The 24,263-nt window shown below is 38.0% G+C and overlaps 1 protein-coding gene across 6 annotated transcripts in view; it reads left to right on the top strand.

Annotated features, from left to right (window-relative positions):
• The window catches only part of PARD3B (par-3 family cell polarity regulator beta), a 981,887-nt gene that overhangs the window by 567,979 nt on the left and 389,645 nt on the right, over positions 1-24,263 (top strand). For all 6 annotated transcript variants that reach the window (XM_041737018.1, XM_041737019.1, XM_041737013.1 and 3 more), the window contains exons 11-13: positions 272-457; positions 13,685-13,855; positions 18,232-18,364. In XM_041737018.1, the coding sequence (XP_041592952.1) occupies positions 272-457; positions 13,685-13,855; positions 18,232-18,364 (490 nt within the window). The remainder of the gene's footprint in view (positions 1-271; positions 458-13,684; positions 13,856-18,231; positions 18,365-24,263) is intronic.

A 24,263-nucleotide genomic window follows, 5' to 3' on the forward strand; every position in this document is an offset into this window, starting at 1 on the left:
TATTGAGACTGTTCTGCTGAATTTCCAAATATTAACAGGATGGCATGATTCCACCTAGCTAAAGGATCCTCTCTGGTGACCATGAGCAAATATGACTCCCAAGAATTCTTCAACCACCCCTGGACATGGTGGTGGCCCCTTGTAGAGAGAGAAGACCAGCCTGTTAGAGGTCCAGTCATCCTGTCTTGCCAGCTGCATCTGTGTTTGGCCATCTGGGTGTAAACGCTAATCTGCTTTCTTCTCTCCACTCTTTCCATGTGCACATGAACAGAAAGGAGAACCTGACTGCTATGCACTCTCCTTGGAAACAACCGAGCAACTCACCTTCGAGATCCCCCTGAATGACTCAGGTTCTGCTGGTCTTGGTGTGAGCTTAAAAGGGAACAAATCTCGAGAATCTGGAACAGACTTGGGAATCTTTATCAAATCCATCATCCACGGAGGTGCTGCTTTTAAGGTCAGTAGGACTAATGTTTACATGTCACTGTGAAGGTGCTTGAGATGTGGCTGTTTGGTTGGAGACTGGGTGGAGAAAGTGTCTGAAGACCTGAGACCATGAGGTTCTCCTGCAGATCAGCCAAGGGTATGCGTGAACACATCTGAGCAACAGTTGTGTGTGTTCACACTCTCTGTGGTCAGTTTTATTTCCTGGACATTGTTCTCTAAAGCCATCATGTTTAATATTCTTTCTCCCATTCCTTTTATTACTCTGTTAGGATTCCTCTGAATTTGTAACCTGACAGAGTTGAACCTAAAAATACACTCAGAAAAACAAAACTAAAAACAAGTCAGCATGAAGGCAGCAAATAAGGAAATTGCTCTTGCAAGAATGAAGGCTCAGTGGAGCCTCAGAGTGATCGTAGTATAAATTAAAGGTCATTGATCACATTATATGCACTTGGAGATAGCCATGGAGCCAGGAATGCATGTTTGCCTTTGAACTTGGAAGAGCTTATAGATTTCCAGGAAAAAAAAAAGGAGAGAATGTGATTCTGCCTTTTTACATTGGGATGAACATAGTGTAATGGTTAACTAGATTGCCTGGGTTCAAATCCAGCTTCATCCCCGTGTGCTCCAGCTAGCGCACCATTGCTAGCCATGTGGAATGTGGGCGAGGAACGTGACCTGCAATGCTCTCCTTTCTTCATCTCTGGAGTGCACATAATAGGTCATACCTAATTCAAATGTCCTAAGGGTTAAATTAACACACACACAGATTAAAACAGCAAAGTGATTAGAGAGGGAGGAAAACATGTTTGTGCTTATTACCAGCCATCCTTCCCACCACCATCATGTCATGCCATGCCAAGTGACTTGAATTTGAATCCTACCCAGACCACTCTCACGTGCTGTTGATGTGGGCAAGTTCCTTGCCTCAATATGCCTCAGTTTCCTTATTTGTAAGATTAATAGACCCTACCTCCTGGTGTTCTTAGGAGGACTAAGAGCGATACTGTATGTGTATTGCCCAGCACAGTGCCCATGATAAACTTTCAACAAATGTTAGCCATTTAAAATTAACCTGATGTTAATCACATGTGACTCCCACTAAACAAAAGCCAAAAAGGCCTATGTAGAGTTTACAGGAGCATCTCTGGTCCTAGAATCCTGGCTTTGTTGAAGCATTTATCTTTTCTTACTTATCATTCCATGTTTGTTTCAGACCTAGACACTGAGCTAATGCCTTTTTCCTTGGGAAATAAGAAATTCATTGTGGGTAGACAACTTTCTAATGTACTCCTTGGATCAGTTCATTTCTTTTTTTGCATAATAACTGATGACAAGATTTCAGTAACATGCATCAGTAGACCTTTATGCCCCTCACGGCTCTGCAGGACAGCTAAAGGGGCTGTGATTCAGGCTGCGTGTCACGCCATACATCTATAGGTCTGAGTGTCCTCCAGGTACCTCACCTGCCTCCTGGACCAGCAGACTAGCTGGAGTATGTTTTTCTCATGCTCTGGGGTGGCAAAGGGCCAGCAGCAAAGAGTTAAACCTTTTAAATCCTAGGCACACAATCCTTCCACTCACACATGTGCACATGCACGTGTACAGGTGCGCCTCCAACCAAAGCAGTCATGTGGGTGAATCCAAGGCCAAGGGGTTCCAAAAAAACCCCACAGTCTGCCCATGATGAGGCTGTGGCAAAGGTGTGACTACAGAGAAAGGTGGCAAATTGGGGCCAATTGTTCAGTCTGTCAGACTCTCCAATCTGGCTCAGATATGCAGAACCAGGAGCAAAGGGAAAATAATAGTAATAATGACAACAGCAGAGATTAGCCTTCATTGTGCTTAGTGCTTAATGTACGCTGGGTGCCATGATAAGTACTTTAGGTGGATTCTCTAATTTTATTCTTCACATTTACACTGGATTGTTATCGTGTCATTCCATCAGAGGGAAATTGCAGATTATTACAGTCAGTTCCTCTCCTATAGTCACATAGCCAGGAATTGCTTAAACTAAGATTTGAACCCAGGCAGTCTGACTTCAGATCCTGAGCTACACTGCACTGCAATGAATCCTCCTTCATCTCATCCATTGATATTCCCAGAGATCAGGGACTGTTACCCTGGAGTTGTCTGGTATCATGCTTGTCATCCTTAGCCAAGCCATCTAAGCATGTGCTATGTTTAAGGATGAGTCTTGGTCATGTTTGTGGATACCAGATTGATATTATTCTTCTTATATTTAATAACAGTTCTGTTTGCAGAATTTATTCCAAGTAAAATTGGAACTGAAATGATTTTTTGGAAATTAAAAGCAAACATCTTAGTTTTTTTATGGGCAATAACTTAAGCTCAAGCAGATATTGGAGAGCAGGTTTAATATGTATATCCATGTTTGTGTAAGTGAGCATCTCCTTACCTAAGCAGTTTCTAACAGTCTTATTTCTTGAAGAAAGATTTCACTTTCCATTTATGTAAATTTCTTTCCTGACACTGGTCTGCTGAGTCAGACAATCACACCACTAAAAACCACTGGACAGCATATTTATAGCTGATCTTAAACAGTAAGAGGCATCAATCATGAATTCAGCCTTATTGTGAATGTTAGTGTCCATTTGTCTTGTTTACTTTTTTGCCGTGTAAAGGGTAGGAGACTAAGCTTAGCTCACAGGAAATCTGATTAACCAGAAAAAGAGAGAAAGGAAGAAAGTATCTTTCTTTTCTGCTGCTGCTGTGCCAATAATCTACTGTTACTCTTCAGAAAATTGCCACCTGTTCTGTGATTCAGGATTATGTCTTACAAAAATTGTTTTGAGACTTTGTTCCTGTCCCTGTTCAGAAGATGCAAATGTAACAGACTGCAGTGTCCCTGGGGCAAAGGGGAGATAAGCATGGGGAACATCCACTTTAGCATCTGGCCCTAGGTTTTTACGTAGAATCAACAAAATCATCTTTCTGCCAGAGAACGATCTCTTTCTCCCGGCCCTTCATACCACTAATTGGTTCTCAAGGTGTTTTTCCCTTTGGGGAAGGTGGATTCTTGAACACTAAACTACTTTGAAAAGTATGACCAGTTTCCTCCTGTGGATTCTGTAGGCTCTCTGCTCCTGGGGCTACTGTTGGTATAACCAAAGATAGGCTAGATGCAAAACCCCGAACCACTGTGAGACTGTGATTGTAATTGAGGGCCTCTTTTCATTCTCTCTCTCTCTCTCTTTCTCTCTCTCTCTCTCTCTCTCTCTCTCTCTCTCCTTTTTACTTATCTCTTGGACTACTGCTTTCTATCATTTCCTATCTTGAGTTATTTCTAATGGAGATATAAATCTCTATTTTGGAAATAAAAGCATCTCGGATATTCTAGGATTCCCTCTTGGAAGTGAATGCCTCTCACTCTAGGGGCAAACTGAACAATATTTGTACTCTGAATAGAGTTATCCAAATGCTTAATCTCATTAATATTTATTTATTTATTTATTTATTTATTTATTTATTTATTTATTTATTTAAAGATTTTACTTATTTATTCATGAGAGACAGAGAGAGAGAGAGGCAGAGACACAGGCAGAGGGAGAAGCAGGCTTCAATCCTAACCCCAGGTCTCCAGGATCACACGCTGGGCCAAAGGTGGCGCTAAACCGCTGAGCCACCCAGGCTGCCCTCATTAATATTTCAATTCCAGTCTGTGTATCAAGAAGTAAATCCCAGAAACTCTTCCCTGCTTGTGTGAGGACACATTTGCCATTTCAGACCACGTCAGCCCACGAAGTTCTTTGCAGACCCTTCTAAAGCTTTGAGCTATGCTTTTCAGTGTACAAAGTGACCACTGACCTCAGTAGCCAAATACGAGTATTGATGCTAGTTTGCTTAAACAGTAACAGGTATTAACATGTTTGTAGTTTCATTTTAGTTTCTGTCATCCTTACTAGACATTTGCTGCTGGAGTACAGTGTAATTGCTTCCAGAACCAGAATATGCTGGATATAAGTTTATGGGTTTAACTTCTTATGAACAAGAACTGAATGGCATTATGAGGTTCTTGAGGATGCTTTTCTAAAATTTCAATTGTGTGATTGGAATTTAAAGTGAATATGGTGGTGTAGTTACTGTTAAATGCAAAGGAATATTGTCTTTCTTGCAGTTAGAAAAAAGTACCTTGAGAAAAATACTTTCCTTTCCACAAATCCACATAAAAATTAACTTTTCTTTTCCTCCAATAAAGCACTCACAAAGTCTTGATGATCAGTTTGAAGACCTTCAATATTCTCATCCTCATTGGCTAAACATTTTGAATTCTGAGATCAGTGGTTTTCTTTTGCTTTGCTTTTCATAAATTACAGTAACTGAAATGTTTCAAGAGAAAATGCACTTTTACATCTATTAATTATAATAACTTAAGCTGCTTATTTCTCTTAGTTTTCTACCTTGAAAACCACTTTTAGGAAAAACATAGCTATAATAGTGATATTGTTAAACAATTGAGGTAGAATATTACTATGCTGTAGTAAGAATAAAATCTCATGGAGTCTGTTATATTAATTCTGAATGACATTTTTTATTTGAATATACAGACTTTGGGAGTAGAATATGTCCTACTGAAACCTTGAAATAATAAGGTAAAAATTAAAATTTAAAGGTAATTTTTGCTAAGAAAAAAAATGTCATATATCAGATTATTTAAGGTCTCTAAAATGGAGAGAATGGATTTAAGAATAGCTGTTATTCTCTAGAAAATTAATTAGCCAGTTTTGTGCTTAATAAATACTACTTGATGATGATGAAATTAAATGAAAGAAAAATGCCTGACATAGCTAATTGCAAATGCATGCACTCAGAATATGAAATAGACATAATTTAAGTAATTTGATTCTGGTGTGCTTTGGAAATTTGGAATACTCCCTCTGAGAAATGCAGAATTTCACAATCTACACTATTTAGTTTGAGGTAAAATAAAAAATATCTAATACAAGCAATCTCCCTATTTTAAAATGTGAATTTTTAGAGTGAGTATACACAGCTCTAGAATTTCTGGGAACACAGTGCTTGATCCTAAATCTTCCTTCATCTCTCTTCATAATCTCAAACAGTTAACAGTATCCAGGCTCCTCAACAGAGTCCAGTAGGAGTTCCCAGAGTGAGTCATTTCCAACTCCATTTCTACTGGTATCTATAAATCATGTGGTTGATCTATAATTAATGAATTCAAGGGAAGATAAAAGGGACAGCTTTTAAGGAACTCCAATGTTAAATGATTTCTTCAACCACCCATTTTTCTTGAAATTGATAATGTTTTCTGCTGCTGGAAAATTGTAACAATTGTTACCAGCAGTCATGTCTTCCAGATTTTTACCTCTGACCAAAGGACTCCACGGGCCAAGGATGTCAGTAGCTTCATTGTAGGTCTTCAACTGTTAGAAGCCAAACTCTGACATTTCATCTTGACCACAAAAAGTATGATACATCTTATGAACATCTTTTTTTTTTTTTTCATCTTATGAGCATCTAAAAGCAGGAACTTTGCCTGGAAAAACTGATAATCACTGTGTATCCAATGAGAATTTTACCTTAAAAAATGAAATTATTTACTTAAACACGAGAAAATATTTATCAGTTGTTATGTAAATTATTTTCCTTTTATTAAGAAAGCCAGAAGTGTTGGTATATGTTAATTCAGATAGTCAGGCTCATCATTTAATGGGTTTTCTCCAGTTGCAACTATTTCATAAAGATGAACTGTAAGATTATTTTTTAAAATCTCGCAATACCAGCATCAGTCGTTGCTTTTCTAGCTGATCTTTATCACTTACACATTTTTATTTCATACATGGAAATTCAAATAAGAAATCCATACCATGCCATGTGTAATTTTGAAAACCTACGTCATATTGAAGTGTATTTTGGACTCCATGATTGTCTCTGTGAGCTGAAAGAAATTGTAAGAATTGGTAGCCTTAATCAAAAAGGAAATTACAGTCTGAAAAGTTGTTATACTATGATGATACTTTGACTCTGAAAATGTACCTTTCACCTGTAAAGCCATATTCACTTTATTATGGGTATTTATAGAATAGATATATGTTCTATATATATATAGAAAGAATTAATTTATACTCATATATATTTATTAGGTATTTACAATACTTATCACATATATTTATTCATATATATATATTCACATATATATGTATATTCATAACATGGTCCAAGATTTGTTCTTGGCACTTTGCTTTGGACCCATTTTTCCAGTGACCAGACTTTAAGCAATTTTAGCACAAACCAGAGTATAATTCTTTTTTTCTTAATTAAATAAGATGATTTTAAGTTGAAAAGGCCTCTGGTTAGGCACTCATGACACAATCTCCTTAACTCCTATAAAACAACATATGCCTTAATAAGCTTTTTTTATCCAGTTTCCTAGGCCAACGTAAACCAGAAACAGAAAATCAGGAAGGAGATAGGAATATATGGAGAGGGAGCTGACATGACAGGAAGCAGAAGTGTCAGATAAGCACAAAATGCTATTACGGCATTAGTAGGCCCGTGAATATTTGTGATAACTCTGTTGGTGCTTCTCAAGCTTTTTTGCTGAGGAATTCTAAGACTCGGTCGGGAATGACTAGAGTCGAGTCTATAATTGGGAGATATTTATGCCCTACATTTTTTCCAGAGGGAGTTTAAAATGAAAGAATCATAATACATTTTGAAAGTATTAGGATGCTTTTGATTATATATATTCTGATGCTCTAAATAATATTCTTCAGTTATCTTTAGCAAAAACACTTTCAAATACCACAAATACAGAGTAAATGGTATGTTGCTGAGACTTTACCGGTTTGCCACATCAAAATGGAGTGAAGTTTTTAAAACAATACTGAATTAAATGAATAAATTTAAATTTGACAGTAGTTGAGGAAGTGGGCCAGTACACAGAAAGGAATCAAGCTTTTAGAAGTCTGAAGATTCTGTGAACATGTGCTGGCATATTCAGGCCTGCCTGGGCTCATGTATCTCTCATAGTCACATTTTGTGTATAAACCATTTGTTCATTGTGGCTGAAACTTACCCCAGGTCCAGAACACCCAAATGAAAGATTTTTTAAGTGACTTCATTTTAGCCTGAACTTCTTGAACATCTATAGTGAGTTTGCAATATATAGTAGCTTGGAGATAGGGAATTCAAAGCAATTCATTCCATAGTCTAAGAAGCTGGTGACATAAGAAGTTAAAAATATAAACAACTCTAGTATGATAAAGATGTGGTATATGAGCATTAAAGATCCTAGGTGTTGAGATGACGGAGCAATTAATTCTGCCTATGAAGAAATCTATGAATGGAAGGCAGTTGCTGAGCCTTGTTCTGAAGGATAGATAAACATTCAGGGGGAAGAGCAGGAATGTGAAGGACATTTTGGACAGAAGGAGAAATATGGACTATGTCTCCACAGTGTATACCCCAGAATACAATTTCTTGTCCCTGGAAAATAAAACTCTTACTTGGGGAGAATTGGTCCTGTTCATTTTGGTTGAAATTGCATTGGGACAGATGATGTAAAATGTTGATTAATGTAGGTAGATATTCTTCAGGACAAGAACTTACATGCTTCTAGTCTTATAAACTTTCTTGATTTTAAAAATTATACCTTAAAATCTTGATTTTTTTCCTTTTCCTTTCACTGCTGTTGTTTTTCAACGAAGTCAAATGATTTCAATGTGGAATGCAATTCTTCTTGAGCTTGGATTTTTTTTTTTTCAGAAATATGGTAGGCAGATGTTGTCATGGAATGATTTTAAGCCTTGTGAAGGATTTGTTCAGGACAATCCTTTCCCTCAATCAGGTGTCATCTTGCTTGGAGTCCCAGCCCACTCCAGGGAAATCCTGCTCTGCCGTCTGAAGTCAGGCTTTGGGGTTTGGGCTCCGGGTGTTGATAATATCCCAGGAGGCTTTACTGAGGGCCCCATTAGAAACATGCAGAGGCAGGAGCCGACATCTGCTCATGATTAATCCTCTCAACACCCTGGCCTAATGCGGACTGGCCTTGGGCTCCAGCCAGCTCCTCCCGAGAAAGCCAGCCCTCTCCCTCATGCTTGTTTCATGTCTTGCAGAGACCAGGTCTTCGCTTAAGCTTTCTTACTCTCCCCTCTGTGTTCCTGAGAGCTTTAGAGGTAAAGGGGCCTTACAAAGAATTGGTCCAAAGAGGTGGATTAAGCCATGCAGTGTCACAGGTAATCATGGTAGTGATAGTAGTACCCAGGCATCATTGACCACAACAGGTGCTAAAATACAAGGTCACTAGACCCCTGGAAATCATGGATATACTTCAGTGGGTACATGGAACATTCTACAAAGTATATGACTGCCCACATTACAAATAATTGTCTGCTCCAAATGTGCAGCTGGGGAGAAACTGTGGTGTGAATATTTGTTTTTAAGAGGTGAGAATCTGTAGCCTTTATTAGATTCTCAAAGGAGTCTAAGAGTCCATAAAAGTAAGAATCACTAGCAAAAAAGTTAGAAACATGGCCTTCAGTGTATTCCAGTCCTAGCTCAAATCTACTTTAGAAATGTGACTTGTAAAAAAGAAAATGTGACATGGAGGCTGAATTCTTCTTTCTTAATGAGGGCCACAGTCCCCAATGTATAGGATTGCTGTAAAGATTAAATTGTCTAGTACACATAATGAATTTAGCACAATGGCTATCCAAAGAAGAAACTCATTAAATAATTATTGTCATTAATAATTGTAGTGTCTCTAAGCATCTCTGGAACTCTGATTTTAGAAGAAACATAGCACAACATCTACATCTGACTCCGAGACAAGGACATGTAGCCATGCCAATAACCTTGACAAATCACTTTTTCTCTTTGAGTCTCTACTTCTATATCTCTTAAATAGTGGAGAGTGGTATTTCTTTCATAGGGTCATTGTGAGAAAAAATGAGAGAGCATATATAAAATATTTGACCAAGGACTGGCCTATATTAGGTGCTCAGTAAAAGTGAGATGTAACACTCAAACATCTTATCTCCTAGTCCACTCATCCTATTGCATTAGAACTGGGTTAGGGCTCATGAGATTTGAAGCAATCCCAGGACATGGAAAAGACGTAAATCTTGTACCAGTTTTTATTTGCCCTAGAGTGTCCTAAGGAAGTTACTTTTTATCTTTATTCTGTTCTCCTGCCTCTTTGGGGAACTTCCTTTATTCACCTCTGGCTTGAGGATGGATAGAGTCAGTTATCGGGGGTGGCCAGAGATGAAGAGTATGGTTGCCAGAGGTGAGGAGTCTTGTTAGTTAGGGATCTGATGGCAGTAATATAGGAAGGAAAGTGTCTTAGTCTGTTCGGGCTGCATTAGCAGACCACCATAGATTGAGTGGCTTATAGAAAACAAGTTTCTCTCTCCCAGCTGTGGGGCTGAACTCTAACATCAAGGCACCAGCAGATTCAGTGTCTATTGAGAGCCCTTTACGGTTGACAGCCGTCTGCTTGCTGTACCCTCACATGGCAGAGGAGGTGAGGGATCTCTCCCAGGCCTGTTTTATATGGGCACTAATCCCATTCATGAGGGTTCCATCCTAATAACCTCACTTATTTGGAACATATGTATTTGGAAGAGGGGCTGGGGATGAGGGACACCAACATTCCATCTATACCAGAAAGGGATTTTTTTTTTCTTTAACAAACACAAGCATGACCCAAATTGCAATGAAATAAATATTCTAAAATTACTGAGTTATATCCCTGGATAGTTGAATCCCCTTATATAAAATCAGCTGATAAGAGTTAGCATTCTCTAAGTATTTACCTAAACAATGTATTTAATAGAAAAAGATAAAACCATAAAAAAGTGCTTTTCTTGGTCAAGATTATTCCAAAGCATACGCAATGGGCATACACAATTATGAGGGATATTTAATGAGTCTGAGTTAAAGATATTTAATGAGCGTTCCATTAAATCACTTTCATTTCCGATCAAGAGCCGACATGGATATGCATTTATGTCCATATAGCTAGAAAGGTGAACAAACTGTCTTCTGCTTCTATAGAAGACAGTAGTTGTCCTGCTATCCCCCAGCACACACACCAGTCACCATATCTTCTTCTGTCTGACTCTGGATTTTTTAGGGGGCTTTCTTCTAGGAGACATTTGGTGGCATATTGTCCTCTCTGGTTTTGAAAGTTTTTTCTTTTTTTTTTTTTTGAAAGTTTTTTTCTTGAAGAATTATTTCTTCAAGAACGAGTCATTGTCATCTACGTAGCTGAGAGAATGATTAGGGAACAGAAAATGCTAAGAAGCCAGAACTTGGGCTCTTCTGATTTAGCTCTGACCCTACCCTAACTAGCTGAGCAAGTCCTAGCCCACGGGGAAGTGCCTTCTCTTAAGAGGATTTCAATAAATGATTTTGCATCCTCTTTGGGCATCACATTATTTATCTGTAAACAGAAGAGGTTGGATAAGATGATCTCGAAGGACCTTTCCAGCTCTAAATTCTGTGATTATATTCTAAATGTTAGGACAACATGGCACTTACTGGCATCACCATTAATGAAATTACCCATCATTTATCTTATACAGAGAAAGCACACACCAAGAGCAACAGACCAGCCAAGCCTGGAAATGAGAGTGTGTGGATTTTTATCATGCCCACAGCTCTCCAGCGATGCTTGTGATAAATGTGTGTGTCTTCTAAAAAAAAAAAAAAAGAAAAAAATCCCAGCTGCCCTGCGGTGACCTGATCTGCCTTTTTGTTTGGACTTGGATACAGCAAATATGTTCCACTTCAGTGTAGTGCCCTGTATGCTTGAGATCTGGAATGCAGCTAAAAATGAAAGTTTGTACTTAGTACCTATTGGTAAGAGATTATTTTTTGCCAAGGAAAGGTCCTTAGATCTCCTTATTTCTTGTTCACCTCTTCACTTAGACCTTGCCCCATACTTCACAGAGAAGGTTCACAGGAGGTTACCAGGTGGAATCTCGCTCAGATTTTATTTCCTCCATTCCAGAGATACCCAAAGAGTTTCAATCTTTATCTTTCTTCATATCATAGAGGACGAGGTGTCCTGCCAAGACTAAGCCTCTACAAATCTAATGCTAGACCTCATTTCCTGTTCACAAAGCTAGGATCTTGATCCAACTCTTCTGCTTCCTTCTCCTCCTTAAAAATCTACATCCAATTTTTAGTGACCCTCCCAACCTCCTTCTCAAGATTCAACCCAATAATCCTCCTTCCGTTAAAGACCAAAATGGAACAGAATGATTTCTTGAGTCATGTCTCACCTCGCATGACTAAACCATTAAGGTTGTTTTTGTTTTACCCTGTTTTGTGTAACCTTAACCTCAGTCTTTCTGTGCCTCACTCACAATTAGATCATAGAAATGGAGAGATTTCTTTCTTGTTTGGCCTTTCCTGTAAATCTCATTTCCAGATTTGCTCCAAATTAGGGTAAAGGTTAAGTGGAGTGGGAAAACAAGAGGAAGGGAGGTGACATTACACTCTGTGGAGGCAGTCCACTCAGACTTTTTTCTCTGATGGGATGCCCTCCTTGATCGATCTTGTCGCCTTGCTGTCCCACTTCCTTCATTCAGGAGCATGTGCTCCTTCCGGTGGCCCCTGAGATCCTGCGGGAGCAGCGCCCTCTCCAGCAGGTGGCACATTCAGTGCATCTCCATCAGGGCATTAGCTCTCCAGAGCAGCTTTCACCACTCACCCTTTCCCCTGCTGTCAGCGGAAGAACTTCCTGTGACCATCTGCTACCGAATTAGTCAAAGTTTATCAACTTGTCCACAGGATTTCTCTCCCAAAGCTGCACAGTTGGTCCTATTGTTCATTGTATGTCTGGTTTTCTCATTTCTTAGGGAAGTTTTATTCTTTTGTATTTTACTCTCTTAATATGAACATGGATCCCAGATTCTACCGCAAAAACTCTTCAATATTTTCCTTTCCTATTTTAGAGTTGTACAACTAGTCTAGAGACCAGGGAACAAAGAGAATTCTACAAGAGAGACTCTAGAAGAGCCAAGGTACATGTAACCAGAACTTGGGTCAGTTTGTCTCTGGTTTGCTTTTGTGACATGGACAGGTTACAGCCCTTCCCTGCCTCAGTTTCCTTATCTATAAAATGTGAATAAAAGCATTGTTCTAGATCTTGAGTTCTGTGAGAAGCACTAGAGATAATTTATGGAAAAAAATCTCCAGGAAGGTAGCTTGTCATCTTATTGTACTTGTATTTCTGTTAAGTTTATTAGCAGCAGTAGCAGCATCATAACCCTCCTAAAACTGCACCTGTGCCTCGTAGTGAGAACTTTCTACCCCAGTGTGAAAACAGGTATAAGGCATTCCCTAACCTGTCAGTATTTTGATCATTCTTTCCTCAAGGCTGCCCACTGGGGAGAGGCACTCTGGTCCACTCAAGTCTTTTGTTGGCAGAGCTGCCAACTGGAGGATGTGATGTTCCTGGCTGAAGATGACTAGTTCCTAGAAGTGATTTAGACTAAAGTCCAGACTGCCTATCCACATGTTGAGCTTCATGCACTTTGTAACACGTGGTTTCTCAAAGATTCTGGGTAAAAGTACTCATCAGTCAGACCTCCTTGCAAAAAGCTCGACAGTCTCTTTTGTCGTGCTTTTTCTGCCAGAAGACATCATAGCAAAGTGATCCTTCACTGCATCCCTGTGTTCTGTTGCACACTAGCAGACTAGCAACTTTTTGGTTGTGTTAGAGAAAATTACATGAGATTTTTTTTTCAGCACTGTTCAACAGAGCTGGCGGTAATATCTAGGAGACACATTACCACTGTCAAATATGCAACATTTGAGCATAATGTCTCTGTGCCTCAAAATGCTAAGCCCTGTTTCAAGTGATATGACCACTTCCTTTTGTTTCCAAACCCCCTTCCCTGAGCCACCATGATCTCTGCCAGCGAAAATGGCAGAATTGGACTAGGTTAGTATGCTTGCCAAAGATTTAGGTAAAAGATATTATATAAATGTCTAAATTATTGCAGCTTGGGACTCTGAGATTTCTAAAACATACTTTCACACAGTTCATTATTGTTGGTATTTGTGACTATTTGATAAGCTCCAGAACCTTTTTCTGCCATAGAAAATAAATCATTCTTAATGGCTGGATTTTTTCTTTCTTTCTTTCTTTTTTTTTTAAACTTGAACTTCTCCTGAAACAGCCATCCATCATCACCATACTTTTCTCTGTTTAATAAAGTTTTTCTTTGCTTTGCCCTAGGATGGTCGTCTGCGGGTGAATGACCAGCTGATTGCTGTTAATGGGGAATCTCTTTTGGGAAAGTCCAACCATGAAGCTATGGAGACACTGAGGCGATCAATGTCCATGGAAGGAAACATTCGAGGGATGATCCAATTGGTGATTCTGCGGAGACCAGAGAGACCACTGGAGGTGATGCATGTCTTTAGTTCCTTCAGCAAATTGCCCAAATGGCCACCTAAATTGTGCAAAGTTCCATCACTCAGTATCCTACTGATTCTGAAACAGGAAAAATACACCCCAGAAGGATTCTGCTGGATTTATGTGGCCAACACGTGGTTGTATATTATAGGTATAACTAAAAGGTATAAAAACATGCATATAAAGTAAGTAATTTATCAAATGTAACAGGTCCATATTTTCTAGGTTTTTTCCCCCAGAAATTTCTAGAGCTTTGGACTTTACTCATATAATAAACTATTAAACATCTTTATATACTTTTTGATTGATGTGCTTATATGTCCATACTTTAGAAAATTCTTAACCAGATATATACAGTGCTTAATGTGAAGATTGTTAATAATACAGTATATTTTCCTCCACAGTGTGCACATGGACACTATAGATCTGGGACTTCACTAATTTAAAACATGACCTGTTAAACAAGCTGCCTACTTCATGTTATTAAATAAATGTTTTTAATTAAATAAGTATTTTTGCACCATGTTATCATGATTTTTTATGCATTTTTTAACATAAGAGATATTTATACATACATATGGAGTGTAAGCATAAAATGTTCTTGAATGCTGATATCCCTGAACATTTCACTTACATACAATTATATTTATATTACATTATTATATTATTAAATCATATAAGTATATTAATATATTTAAAATAAATAGAAAATATTCTTAAAACATTATTTTCCCTTTATATGAAAAGTAATTATTTTTTTAAAAGATTTTATTTATTTATTCATGAGAGATGCAGAGAGAGAGGCAGAGACATAGGCAGAAGGAGAAGCAGGCTCCCCACGGGGAGCCTGATGCGGAACTCGATCCCAGAACTGTGGGATCACGACCTGAGCCAAAGGCAGAGACTCAATTGCTGAGCCACCCAGGCGTCCCAAATTATTAAATGCTCCTAAAGATTTTTAAGAAAATATAAGAAGAAAACAGTTGATCAGTAAAGAAAAAGATGAGCAAATTGCACAAATAGTCTCTAAGGACAAGTAATGTCTGTGTAATGCAGTAATGAGCAGAGTTAACATAGAATACTGTTAACACACTAAAATAAAATATTAGTTTTAATAAGTTAAACTTAAAAATAAAAAAGAGAGGATTTTTCAAATTAAACAATAGTAGAAGGTAGTTGGAGCTCCTAGTAGTTAAAAGCATAGGCTCTAAAGGTTTGGATTATTTGAGTTAAAAATCCCAGATTGTCCATTTTTTGGCTGTGTGAAGACATACACAGTTGAGCACTCAGTACTTGCAGATGACAGATACTGTTGTCTATTTTATCCCTTAATGTATCCTCATTTCCCAGCACACAGTAGACACTTAATAAATATTGTCGAATGAATGAATAAAAGATGCATCTGAGACCTACTTTATCTGAGAGGGTCAGCTGAAGTAGTAAACTTATAAACTATATCTCACTTTGTTATATTATCAGCTATTGGAAGAGAGTAACTGTACCTTTTTACTCTTCTGTACATAACCTTGTAAATGTTAAATAAATGTAAATTGGCCAATTACTGGAGACTATATATAATGAGCCAACTCGTTTTCAACATTTGTGTCTGCTTAAGTGACAGAGAGGCTTCCATGAATATTTAATGGATTTTACTTATGTACATAGTTATAAAACCCTGATCTATTGCTTCTATCCATGATGGAATTGGCTCCTTTCTGGTTTTTAATTTGATTCTTAACTCTAGAGCCTTGGGATTCATGGTACCCAGTTGTCAGAGTTGGGTGTGAAGGATGGCCCGTGGGCTCCTAAGCCACCCATTCTATGCATCTGTTTACTATGTCTCCCTTAGGATTTCTTGGAACAAAGATATTTCAACTAAGAGAAAAGTCTGGAAGGCATTGCTATAGAGTACCATACTTGTGCAAATAGCAAAAGTTAAAAAAGAAAGAAAGAAAAAATGAACACAATTGTTGTTCTGTTCACCACCTCTCCCCTTCCTCAATTTCAGGTCTTTTCCTAAAACAGATGCATGCGTGGTGGGTAAGCATTCTGTACTTGGGCTCATCTAGTTGAGACATTTTATCATTTACATTCTTCTTTGTAGCACGTATTTCCACTTTCCCACTCTGAGGTGGGTTGACAATTATTCCATCAGAAGCAAGTGCTAAACTTTTGGTTTGTTGCCTATCCTTGGAAGTGTCTTATTAATGTAGTTCACCAGGAAATTAATTGGGAATTAAGAAATGGGACAAAAAGCAATTTTGATGAGGACATTTAAACAAGGTTCCTTTTTAGTTTCCCTAATATTTACGTGCTTTCCATGGGGAATGGGCAGGCACTGGTGCTCTCAGCTATCGGGAATCTCTGTGGTACCCATGAAGATTAAAAAGCATTTTTTTTTCTTATAAAGACAGCAGCCTCTAATGTACAACTAATCTTTATTAAATTGGAAAAAAAACCATTTCTGCAGCTATTTGATCTCCCAGTTCTATGCTTTACTGTGTCAAAGCATATGTTGTGCATTCATGCTTTTGGTGGTTCTTCCTGTGGAGCAGCAATCACCCTCAGGTACAATAAAAAAGCATCATAACTGAGAAAAAGGTCTCAGCACTGCTTATACATTCAGGCAAATCAATTAGTTAGATTTGGCAAGAATACCAAAATGGTTACTTGAACATTATATTGATATGAAAAAAATTGAAGAAGCTACTTAAGAAAAGTCAAAATATATAGTTGTTGGAGTATTTTCCCACATTACCCAGATGTACAAGATACGTAAACAGTTTTGATGAGGACCTCGTGAAGAATACATAATGAGTCCCTGATTGAATCAAAATCATTTTAAACAGAAACATGTTTTTCAAAGGATGAGCTTGAGGTTCAATTGTAATTCTATTTGAGCCTAGAGACTTAGTATTAAAAAATGGGTTATGACCTGTTTTTATCCCCCCTTCTCCAAAACATTTCCCTCCCCCGCTACAAGTTCATCTTGGTAGAAGCAGAATATGTTTAAAAATCCATTATATTTTTTATTGGCTGGGACACTAATGGAGGGCTGCACGACAGCTCTATTTTACAAGCTGGATACTTTAATTAGGCTGGTTACTGATCAGTTGTTGGGATATCGATTGTGTCATTTATCAAAGGGCTGGAAAAGCAGAAAAAAAATTTTTTTTTCCCTTTGGTTCTTGTTGTTCTTGTGAAAGCACAAGGCTATGTGAAGTAAGTCTTACCTCTCCTGCCTTCCGGGGCTCCAGCTTCAATTTAGAGTAGTTTGCTGAGTTTGGTTTGACTAGCAGTACAGAGGCAGAGGGGAGCACTTAGTGTGGGAAAAGTGTTATAAGCCTCGACAAGAAGCTAACAGACCTTTGGCAGCTGAAAACATTTTAGTTATTTAGTATGCATAAATTGAATGTTTTAAATATTTTGTTTATCAGGATACCGAGTTTTTGTAACTGAGCAGAAAGTATAATAAAATTGTTCTGGCCAAATGCTTTGCTCAGAAGGAAAGAGCTTTGGGGATCAGATCTGTGTTTCTGTTAGTGGCCTGTTCCTCTCACAAATGGTCAAGGACACAACCATGAGATGGCTTCCACACGTTTTCCTTGAAATCTGTTAGAAAGACAACCCAAGCAAGAGCAGAACCCAGTTCTCTGTGTCTCAATCCTCTTGAACACACACAGCTGGAGCTCTCCATAACTGGCCCTTCTCTGCTACCTCTTCCCACCTGTGTAACATGTTTCGTGGGCATGTTGCTCTGGATGCAGCCATTTTGAGGACACTGTAAATTTGCAGGCTGTCAACATCAAAATAGGGGGAAAATATCAAAAAGTGATAAAAAGCTCAGGAGAACCACTGCCTGGCATTGTCACAGAGTTTGTCTTAGCTTCTGGCCAAAAGACCTAGTATCTGCAGTGGGATACACTCATGGCAACCTGCGTAGGTTCTGACTTGTCCTAGAGCATATGCACTTAGTCACTGAGGGAGAGAGAGAGGAACCAGCTGGTTGGCAGAAAAACACCCTTGGCATGAACCGTATTCTTGTGTTGACACTGCCACAAGCTGTATTCCCAGATGGAAGAAAATTTGAAAGAAGCCAGTTGTAAGTGGGGGGAAAGAATAATAAAGTTAATCCTCTCTTATGTTGGCTATGAGTACTCCCAATCCTTAGCACCACATTGTCAGTATTTTTGTATTTCATATTCACAGATATTTTAACTGATAAGGCCATTTTGATTTTTCAGTTGAGAGTGTATATGCAGTAGACTTCTGGAAGAGCTTGCATTGATCATTCTCCTACTTCGCTCTCATTGACCAAGTTCATACATATTAAAAAAGCAAATGTAATTTTTCTTTTCAACCCTTAGGAGCCTACAGATTGTGGGACATTTTCTAAGCCATGCTTTGAGAATTGTCAAACCACAATAGCCACCTCCAGGAGAAATGATCATAGCTCATTGCATCCATTTGGTGCTTACAGTTCACAAGACAAACAGAAAGGTAAGAGTCTATCCATTTCCATCTATTGCAAATAGCATGAGAAAACACAAGACTATCTCTTTATTTAAAAAAAAAATAGAAAACAAAGAAGTTAATTAGACTAAGTGCAGACTTTGTTACTCTGAGTCATGAACACAGAGAGATGATGGGTGGAAGAGCTGACTCAGAAGTTGTGAAGCAGATTCCTGGCATTGCCTCAAGTTTAAGTAACAGTTTCTATGCTTGCTGCCCCAAACATGGAGGATTATGTGTAAAACAAACCATGCCTAGAGAAACTAAAGCAAACTGTTATTTTTTTTAACAATCTTTTAATTATTGGAGTTATCAAATGTAAATAACTATTAAACTTAAAATATGTATGGACTAGTATTAAACCATAAGACAGTCATAACATGATTCCCAGATTTATGCTTGATTCTAGGAAGAGTGGGGTAAATACCATTAACCGAGACCATTATGTAACATTTGGAATGTTCTTGTTACTCCCTCACTACATTATCTTTCCCTTATTATTCTGTACTAGTAGAGCTCAAGATGTAAAACATTTGGCCTTTCCTTTGTTTTTAAAAAATCATACTTTTGGTCACCAAGAAAAAAATTTTTTTTATTTCTTTTTATATCCTTTTTTTAAAAAATAGCTTTAAGTTTTTTGTATTGCAAAGGCAATGCATATTCATTACAGAAAATTTAGGGAAAAGCAATAAAAAGATAATTTAATATTACTCATACTTCTATCAAAGATACTAATCGATAACATTTTTACATCTGTATTTCAAATCTTTCCTTCATACAAATATGCATATGTAAAATGAAATGAAAATGAAATATATGTAATGTTTAGGAAATTGCTCTTTTAATTAATAATACATTATGATCATCTCACTATGTCGCTGAATATTTTACAGCATTACATTCTGTGGTTGCATAGTAATCTATTCAATACAGGTACTCTTGATGTAATTGATCCCTTATTTACATTTAAGATGTTACCAAAATTTAACTATGTGGGGACAAATTCTAAACTCCTAGAACTCCATCAGAATAGGATTGTATATCTCAGATTCTTCTAGAATTAAGCTGTTTCATCAGAATGGAACATTGTTGTTTTTTTTTTTTTTTTCCCTCTGACTTCCTCCATTTTAGTAAGAGTAGCAGCAACAGCTGTGACCATTTATTTATTAAGTGTTTACTGACTGTTGGATTCTGTGTTAGGCAATTTACATGCACACTGGAAGTGGGTAATGCTATTATCCTCATTTTACAGATGAAGAAATAGAGAGTAAATAATTAACCCGAGACCACATACTTGATCCATGCAGAGCCTGGATCCAGCCTCTGTCTCTCTGATTCAAGTTCATTCCCTAAATCACAGCACAGACCTTGCCTTACATTAGTCCCTTGAAACTTTGAAGTCCTTTCACCTGATACCAAGGATGTCCATTAATAGCTCACTTGACTTTGTATAAGATAAAGAAACACTCTCTTTTCTCATCTTCTTTAAGAAATTAAAATTTGTCTTGACAAAGCGAGATCTCTTTCTGAGATCTTAAATCACAGTAGCAGGAGAATCTGGGGGAAGGAACAGCAAGTTTTCCACAGACCAACACACCCTTCTCTCTGCCATACCCATATAATGATCAAGAACATTGCCATGTGTATTAAAATATCTAAGCTTTATATGATTTGATTGGTGTTTAATTCTCAAGCAACATGTGATACAGTGACAATCCAAGTTCAGGGTTTTATTTCTAATGATACCAGTGACATCCAAAGAAGTATTGGGCACATTATCTCCTATCTTGTTTCTTTTTTTTTTTTTTTTTTTTTTTTTTTTTTTTAGATTTTACTTTTTAAATAATCTCTACACCCAACATGGGACAAGGACTTACAACTCCGAGATCAAGAGTCACATGCTCCACTAACTAAGCCAGCCAGGTGCCCCTCATTTTTAATAACTATAAAATATTGATGCTGGAGTGATAATTACACAGAATATTTTTAAAGGACATCGAGATACTCGAGGAAATGGGACAGTATTTCTAGAAGGGACAGCAAAGACCAAAATAATGAAACTATAGAAGTAGTAAAAGTGTAAGGATACACGTGTAAAAAAATAAATAAATAATAGAGTCCAGTCGGCGAAGCACATTCTAAAAATAAAATGTCAGAATACTTTGAAACTTCAATAGAACGTTTTGAGTTTGTATTTTCACTGAACAGTTAGGTCCTTTGGGTACATGTGGCCGCAGACAATTACTGGGAGTCTCTCTCTGTTCTCTTCCTCTTGAGATGTACATCCAGGTAGAACAAATTTTTGCACCAGTGAAAAACTATGCAGGTCAGCTACCTACAAGGTTCCTGCTTTACTTCCTCCCACCCCCCATGTCGATTTTCCAAGGTGACAAAAAAAAAAAAAATCCAGTTCTTTCAAGAAGGGGTCTGAACTGAACATTTTTTCCTTAGGAGGAAAAATCTATGCTATTTCCTTGTAGATCTGTTATACAATACTAAGTTAAAGAATTAGGCCTATCAAAGCAAACTCATTAAATTTTAATCATTAAGAGGCCTGTAGATGAAATTTTCTTACTTTTATATAAGCCTATTGACTTAGAGATAAAAATATATATAATAGAATTTGTAAACATGATGCTGTACAAGCATATGATGATCACCTCTTTGTAATATTAAAAACATTTAAAATTTTGAGAAGCACTGAGAGTTTCTGAGTTTCCGATGCCTGTGAGGTAGCAAGAGGCCGCCTAGACTCATGAAACCTGAGTTTTGATTTAACACTACCGAGTGTTTTAAGGAGCCCCTTCAGAAAAGCAGGATTGAGTTGACAAAATGTAATGTCTAGTGAGGAAAGGAACTGTTACAGCCAAAACATTAACTTCTTTTTTTCTTCCCTTTTTCCTTTCCTTTGTATATTTAAAAACCCAATGTTGATATGCTGGGTTCCATCTATTTTTGTAATAATAGTACATACCACCCACAGTTCCTTGGTTATTATATATATATATATATATATATATATATATATATATATATATTCCTGTCAAGCTGTTACACGGAAAAGACATTTTTAGAACTAATGTTTGTAGAAATTGTAACACCAGAAAATTCACATTTGTGTTGGAGAATTGCTAGCAATGCTTGCAATAGAATGAGTGTGGTGCTCCAAGATGGTAATGAGGACAGGGGCTGTGTCCCAGGGTTTTACTTATAAAATCCTATCAAGCATTTAAATGGTAATGAAGAACAGGAAATACCAACACTGTATTTTCTGAAGAATTTTGCTGGCAGATCTTATCCCTAGACAAGTAATAGTTAAGTAATAAGGACCATTTACCTCCAGTCTGTTATTCTCTTTTCATTGCTCTTGTCTCCCCTTTTGTACTCTACTCCTGCCTCCCCTCCCCTTTTAACTCAACTGCACCCCAGCCCATGTGTGAGTCCCTCATTGCCCTAAGTCTGCCCAGGATCACTACTCAGTGAGGGCTCCTGTAGGACTTCCATCCCCATCTCAAATCAAGCCCTTTGGTTCTGTGTCCTGCCTCACTGGATCCATGCTCCCTGGGGTCCTTTGAGCAGACACATAATGTATAATTATTCCTAATGTGCCTTCTCTGGGGAGCCAGCATGTGTCCACCCCTCTGTAGCACATAAGGCACTACCTCTGGAGCGGTGATCAGAAATTGAATTATTCTTTTCAATTTGCCTGATGTTTATTGGGTACCTTCCTTGTGCAGAATTCACTATCAGGGATTCAAAGAATACAGTGCTGTTATAGCCCTCAAGAATTGGCTTAAATTTTTTTTTAATTAAATAATCTAAAGCAGGGGTCATCAAACTTTATCTCTAAAGGGCCAGATAGTAAATGTGCTATGCTTTGCAGTCCAAGGAATCTCTGTTTCAGCTCTTCAGCCCTGCCACTATAGTGAAAAGGCAGCCATAGACAGTATGTAAATGAATGAGCATAACAGTTCAATGAAACTTTATTTACAAAATCAGACGGGGGGATTTTTTTAGACCAGGGCCTTAGCTCACTGAGCCCTTGTCTAAAATCACAATCTCTTCTAGTCTCCTGATCTGGCCCTAGCAGGTCAGAGTCTATAAAACAACTAACAACAATAAAAAAAAAAAAAAATGATGATGATTAAAATAAGGGTCATTGGGTCAAGAATGAAGTAGTTACTTGAGGATGCACTGTCAACATTCACAGGCATATATATAGGATGACCATCAAGACTTAATCCTGTATGTGTGATGAAATCCAGAAAAATTATTTTTGGCAGAAGAGAATTCCGTATGTTTACACTGACGTAGGGTTAATAGAGGTATTTAAGCCAAGAGAGAAAAACAATTCCTTCTAGCATCTGAATATATTTCAAAATGTACCAGGGGTAAAGAGTCAACAAAGAAGATAATTTGCCTCTGTACCTAAAGATACTTTAAAAATATGTAGATTGTCCATGTGGATGATATAAAAATTTAAAGGTAATAGAGGCAACCTGAGCTGTTTGTTTCCTCCTCCCCCTGCCCCCTGGCAATGCAATCTCTCTCTCTCTCTCTCTCTCTCTCTCTCTCTAAAAAAAAAAAAAAAAGTAAAGGTAACAATTGTAATAAAATTTGAAGAATCCAGAGAAGATGCTGAAGAAGAGGAGGGAGAGGAGAAAAAGTATAAAGAGGAGTTTCTCTATAGTCCAGCAAGAGAAATAGAGATAGATATATAGATGGTAGATCAATAGCTTATTGCAAAAGCAGCATGTGATAAATGTTGTAAATGGAGTAATTTTCTATAATATTAATAAACCCAAAATGCCAGTGAATAAAGACAGTGATAATATTTTTCTTGTCTTATCACCACCCAGTGAGGTGTGCATGGCAGCAGGAGGATGGGGGCTGTGCTCCATGCAGTGACTGAGGGACCTGCCCTCCTTCCATTGGTAGCTGGACAATTTCTAGAGCCTCATCCACTTCTCCTTGCAGCTGGGAGATGGAAAGGTGGAGAGAGCGCACCATTTCATAACCGCTGACACTGGGGATGTCAATGACCAGAGCAACTCATGTGCTATTGGGAAGACCCAGTCTAGGTTCAAAGAAGGCTGGGAAATGGGGTCTGTGTGTACAGGAGGAAAGCAGGAAGACAAGGAGAATGAGCACTAGTATTCTCTGCCACTGTTCTAAAACTGTTGACAGATCTGAGAGAAATAGTAAGGGTTTCATAGAGGTGATGGTATTTGAGGTGGACCTTGAGAGAAGGGTGGGACTTTGATGGATGGGAGTGGATTTTGAAGTTATGGAAGCAAATCCACTGAGGCAAGAAAGTCCAGGCTTGTGCTTGGGAAGCAGTAAGTAGTCTTGGGGAGGTAATGTGTAATAAGGAGCTAAAGTTGCCTGCCGGAAGCATAGACCATTGTTCTCTACGCTGTTTTGTGCAACTGACGTGTTTCTGAGAGGCCAACTTGCATGGTCACAGCTCTGTATATCACCAGTGTGAAAGATGGGCTAAGAAGTTGAGGGTAGAGAAATTAGAGCCAGTGGAAAATATTGTCCCAATATGTCCCTTGCCTCCAGTTTACAGTGTATTCCTTCTGTTCTATTCCTCTCAGCAAGTCTCTGGCTACCTGACTGCGGCTATATTACCAAATCACTACATCACTTGGATGGGAGGCTAGGAAGGGGGATAGTGCTGGCTGCCTCTACTAACCATGCTTGTATACCCCGGTCACCCTGCTTATCAGATCTCCTGCTTCAAGCCTCCTACCCAGGGATGTGTCAGCACTGCTATGACTGCCTCCATTGGAGCAGGGTTCTCCATAGAAGAACCAATGGGTTGTCTATGTATTTATATGTATTTAATGTATAATATACATTATATCGTACACCATATAACAAT

The sequence above is a fragment of the Vulpes lagopus genome, chromosome 22, assembly GCF_018345385.1.
Source record: "Vulpes lagopus strain Blue_001 chromosome 22, ASM1834538v1, whole genome shotgun sequence".
NCBI lineage: Eukaryota > Metazoa > Chordata > Mammalia > Carnivora > Canidae > Vulpes > Vulpes lagopus.